This window comes from Gekko japonicus, unplaced genomic scaffold, assembly GCF_001447785.1.
Source record: "Gekko japonicus isolate JY-2015 unplaced genomic scaffold, Gekko_japonicus_V1.1 scaffold110, whole genome shotgun sequence".
NCBI lineage: Eukaryota > Metazoa > Chordata > Lepidosauria > Squamata > Gekkonidae > Gekko > Gekko japonicus.
Window position 1 is genome coordinate 115,994 of NW_015173675.1, and position 4,125 is coordinate 120,118.

Here is a 4,125-nt window from a genome sequence, read left to right on the forward strand (position 1 = left end):
GCTCACACAAGTCGGTGCTGAGGCTACCGCAGGATAAGAGCCGGAAATGTTTTATTGTCATTTCAAGAAAGGTGCAACAGTTTTCTTTGGGGTTTGTTTTTTTTTTAGAGAAAAGAAGAACAGCTGTTCAACACTTGGCAGGCATATCTGGAATAGAAGGAAGTGGGTTTTTGATGCCCCCCCAAAAAAAATCAGAGACAGGGGAGCGTTCGAGGACCCACAGGTGGGAGGGCCGTGTTCACCTCTGGAGGCAAGGCTGGCCTGGCCAGTGGGGGGGGGGGGCAGCTGGCATATTTCTGCCCCAGTCCGCGAGCCCCCTGCCCCTGTGCCGCAATCCTGCGTTGGTGGCTGAGGGGCGGCTGGAAGTCCGGGAGCAGGGCCTCCTGTCGAGGTCAGGCAGGCGTTTGGGATCGGATGACCTCTGCGGATCTAGGAGACGACTGTGGAAGGAAGGGACAGGTTATGGGGCTTGTGGGTCTGGCCAGCGGCCCCTCCCTGCCTCCCGGGAACACCCCAGCCCTCCCCAGCCAGGCAAGGGAACTGCCTCTGCACGTGGAGGTTCCGTCCAGCTCTCAGCTGGTTGGGTCAGTCCCGAGAATCACCAGGGCCCGCCCTCCTTTTCCCAGCTGAGGTGCACCTCTTGGGTCTCTGAGGGCTACAAACGAGCTTCTGTTAGAAGACATGGCTCTGCCGTCTACGGAATCAGGCCCCTCTCTCCATCCAGGTCAGTCTACTCTTGTCTGCTCAGGCCGGCGGTGGCTCCCCAGGGACGCCAGCTGAGGTCCTTCACGTCGCCTCCTGCCTGGTCCCTTTAACTGGAGATGCCGCCCAGGATTTGAACCTGGGACCTCCTGCATGCCAAGCAGAGGCTCTCCCACTGAGTGAGCCGGGGGGCCACCGAAAGTGGCGACTGAGGCGGCCGTGACCTCAGAAGAGGGGCCAGGGAATTGGTGGGAGGTCATTCCTGATTTTCAGTCCATGGGAAATTGCTGAAGATATAATGGGCAATAGGTAAAGGTGTCCCTGGCTCGAAAGCCAGTCGAATCGGACTCTAGGGGGGCGGTGCTCATCTCCGTTTCCAAGCCGAAGAGCCAGCGCTGTCTGAAGACTTCTCTGTGGTCATGTGGCCGGCATGACTAGATGCCAAGGCGCACGGAACGCGGTTACCTTCCCACCAAAGCGGTACTTATTTATCTACCTGCAGTTTCTTGCTTTCGAACTGCTAGGTTGGCAGCAGCTGGGGCCAGAGACGGGAGCTCACTCCGTCACGTGGCACTCGGGTCTCGAACTGCCGAGCTACCGGCCTTCCGGTCTGCAGTTTGGCGTCCGGCCCCTGTAATGGGCCACACCTTCTCACAAAACAAGTGGGGAGTGGCAGCCAGGCCTTGACGTCAACGTTCAGGCTGCGAGAGAGAGATTTGACCCTGTGTGTGGATTGGGGCCCTCTCTCAGTCGCGACTGGCTGACCTCAGTCCAGTCGCCCTCCTTCCACCACTGTTCATTCCGGGGTTGTTTGAAGGATAAAGTGAAAAGGGGACCCTACAATGCCAGGGGTGTGTGTGCTGGACGCTGGGAAAGGCCTTGGAGAGCCCCTGTCCATCAGTGGAGGCAAGAGGGACTTCGATGGACCAAGCCCGTGTGGGAGCCTAAGCAATGTTCCCTCTAAGCTTAGTGTGAGCTAGTTCCTAGTTTTTTAGCCTCCGGCTCACGCACTTTTGTCTCAGCTCGGGAAGGAGGGGCTCCAGAGCAAACTAATTGATGCAGCAGCCCAAACGCTGGCTCACAACTTTAATGCCAGCAACTCACAAGGTAGAATTTTTGCTCACAAGACTCCGCGGCTTAGAGGGAGCATTGGTCCTAAGCAGGGGTCATTTCGTAGAAAAAGAGGTGCAGGAGCTCATTAGCGTCATTAGCAATATGCCACACCCCCTGACATCACTGGAAGTGTGTCAGAAGGCAGCACCCACTGCTCAGGCTCCACTAGAGTGTTTTGGATAGCTAGATATCTGGGCGGGGGGGGATCCTCGTGGCCGGACTGAGGGCTGCTGGGAGCAGGGGGCGGGGCCTGTTGCATGTGCTCCTTACTGCCGGAGCTCCGCTCCTGTGCGCTCCCACAGGAAATGACCCCCGGTCCTAAGGCAGCTTCATGCAGACTGTGGCCTGCAGTCCCCTGAATTCACCGTGCCAGCCCATCGCATCTTTGCCTCAGTTCAAAAGAAAACTCAAGTTTCCAGCCCCAGTGGTTGTCGAAGGGAGTGATAATCGTGGGGGGGGGGCTCCGAAAGGGGCGGGGGCGATGGGTTCAAGACAGCATTTCTGGGGGGGGGGAAGGGGAGAGTTGGGGGCATCCTGGAAGCGCCCAGGTGCCCACTCTTGGGGGGGGGCATGTGGCCCCTCGTTGGTCTGACCCAGCAGGACTCGTTTGGAGGTACCAGCTCAAACCCCGGCGTGAGCGTCTCGCTGCACTTACTGACTGGGGAGGCTGCAGATGGAACCTCCACCTTCGAAAGCAGCCTTTCCCCCGGACTGTGGTCACTGGGTGGGCTGTTACTTCCCCGCCCCCCCTGGTGGGCTTCCCAGAACCATCGGAGGCCCACCTAGACAGCTGCCCCACTGATCCGGGGGAAGCAATTCTTGGGTTGGGGGTGGGGGATCAGTGCCCCCTTTCTGCTTTGACTGACAAGCAAAATAAGTCATGCCAACAAGCCTTGGAGAAGTCCCCCCTGTCCAAAGGCCTTGTTTCCAAAGGTCGGAGAAGACCTACCTGGGGGGTAGTTGTCGCCATCGATGGGAACATAACCTGGGCGTGAGGAGAAGAGGGAGGGGAGTTAGTAAGAGACGTCACAAGTAATCATTATCGCGTGGCATCGTGTGTCGAATTCCCAGGAGAGCCTAAGATTGTCTGGCAGCCACAGGTTCCAGCTCTTTTAGTGTTATGCACCACTAGGTGGCGAGCTAGATTTGCATTTTTTTTAAGGCAAGAGACGCTTCGGAGGTGGTCTGCCCTTGGCCTGGCATTCCTCAGACCCTGAGGCCGACCCTGCTTAGCTTCCGAGATCTGATGGGGGCTGGCCCCCGGGAACGGGCTGCTGGCTTTCGTCAGGCTGAGCCTGCAGATGGTGCCCCGTAACAGATGCAGCAAGGGGGGTTCCGCCAAGAGCCGAAATCCTTGCAAACCTTGGATGGCCCTGTTGTCCTAATCGCCACTAGGTGGCGAGCTAGGCTTTTCAGGGGTGGTTTTGCCCTTGCCTGACTCTGCGTCACAGCCCTGGCATTCCTTGGAGGTCGCCCTTCCAACCCCTAGCCAAGGCCCACCCTGCTTGGCTTCCGAGATCTGGCGGGATCGGGCCGGCCTGGGCTATCCAGGCCGGTGCTCGTAAGAGAGAAGTGCTGGGTGTGCATGCCGGGCGTGGATCGGAAACCCCACCCCACCCCTTTCTGTGGCTGATCCCAACATCCAGCGCAGATGTGCAGGAGGGGAGGAGAGGCCCGCGCCCTGAGTCATGTGCAGAGTGCCAGGAACTGCGCCGCCCCCACACATTCACCCACAGCCCCTCCTGGGATCTTTCCTCTCTCCAACCGGCACCTGGGTGTACGTTTGCACCCATATCGTACCATTCTGCCTTCTGCAAGTATCTACGCATTCGGGGGTTTTTTTAAATCAAGTTTCTAGTCCTGATGAATGCAGTGATGGGTCTGAGGGGCCTGGGGGAATGCACACCTCTGGGGCAGGCAGAAAGGGAAGTGATGACGCAGACTCATCCGGCATACAGGCAGGGACCCCATCCGAGAAAAGGGGTTTGGCCCAGCCTCTTCCTTGACACCCTACTTTTCTACATGCAAGGGTTTTAAAAAAACCCAGAACAGCCCCCCCCCGGAAGAAGCACAGCCCAGTTATCGCTTAGCACCCCCCATCACTGAACAAGGGGGTCTCTCCCTGTGTGCAACACATGACGGAGCCCTCCCCAGTTATGCAAAATGCTTCCCCCACACACACACCCCTCCTCTTACCTTCCGGCACCCGCTTTTTCCAGCAGACGAGGCCAGCGATGAGGAAGATGAGGCCCACCCCCAGCACTGCGCCGGAGGCCCCCACCTTCACCTTGAGCTCCGGGGTCAGGCCTG

General features: G+C 58.5%; 1 protein-coding gene across 1 annotated transcript in view; it reads right to left on the minus strand.

Moving 5' to 3' along the window:
• Positions 1-45: 45 nt before the first annotated feature.
• Positions 46-4,125, minus strand: part of LOC107120260 — a 66,853-nt gene continuing 62,773 nt past the window's right edge. The window contains exons 6-8 of the mRNA XM_015422911.1: positions 4,012-4,122; positions 2,765-2,800; positions 46-440 (exon numbers count right to left, since the gene is read on the minus strand). Of these exons, the coding sequence (XP_015278397.1) occupies positions 239-440; positions 2,765-2,800; positions 4,012-4,122 (349 nt within the window). The 3' untranslated portion in view covers positions 46-238. The remainder of the gene's footprint in view (positions 441-2,764; positions 2,801-4,011; positions 4,123-4,125) is intronic.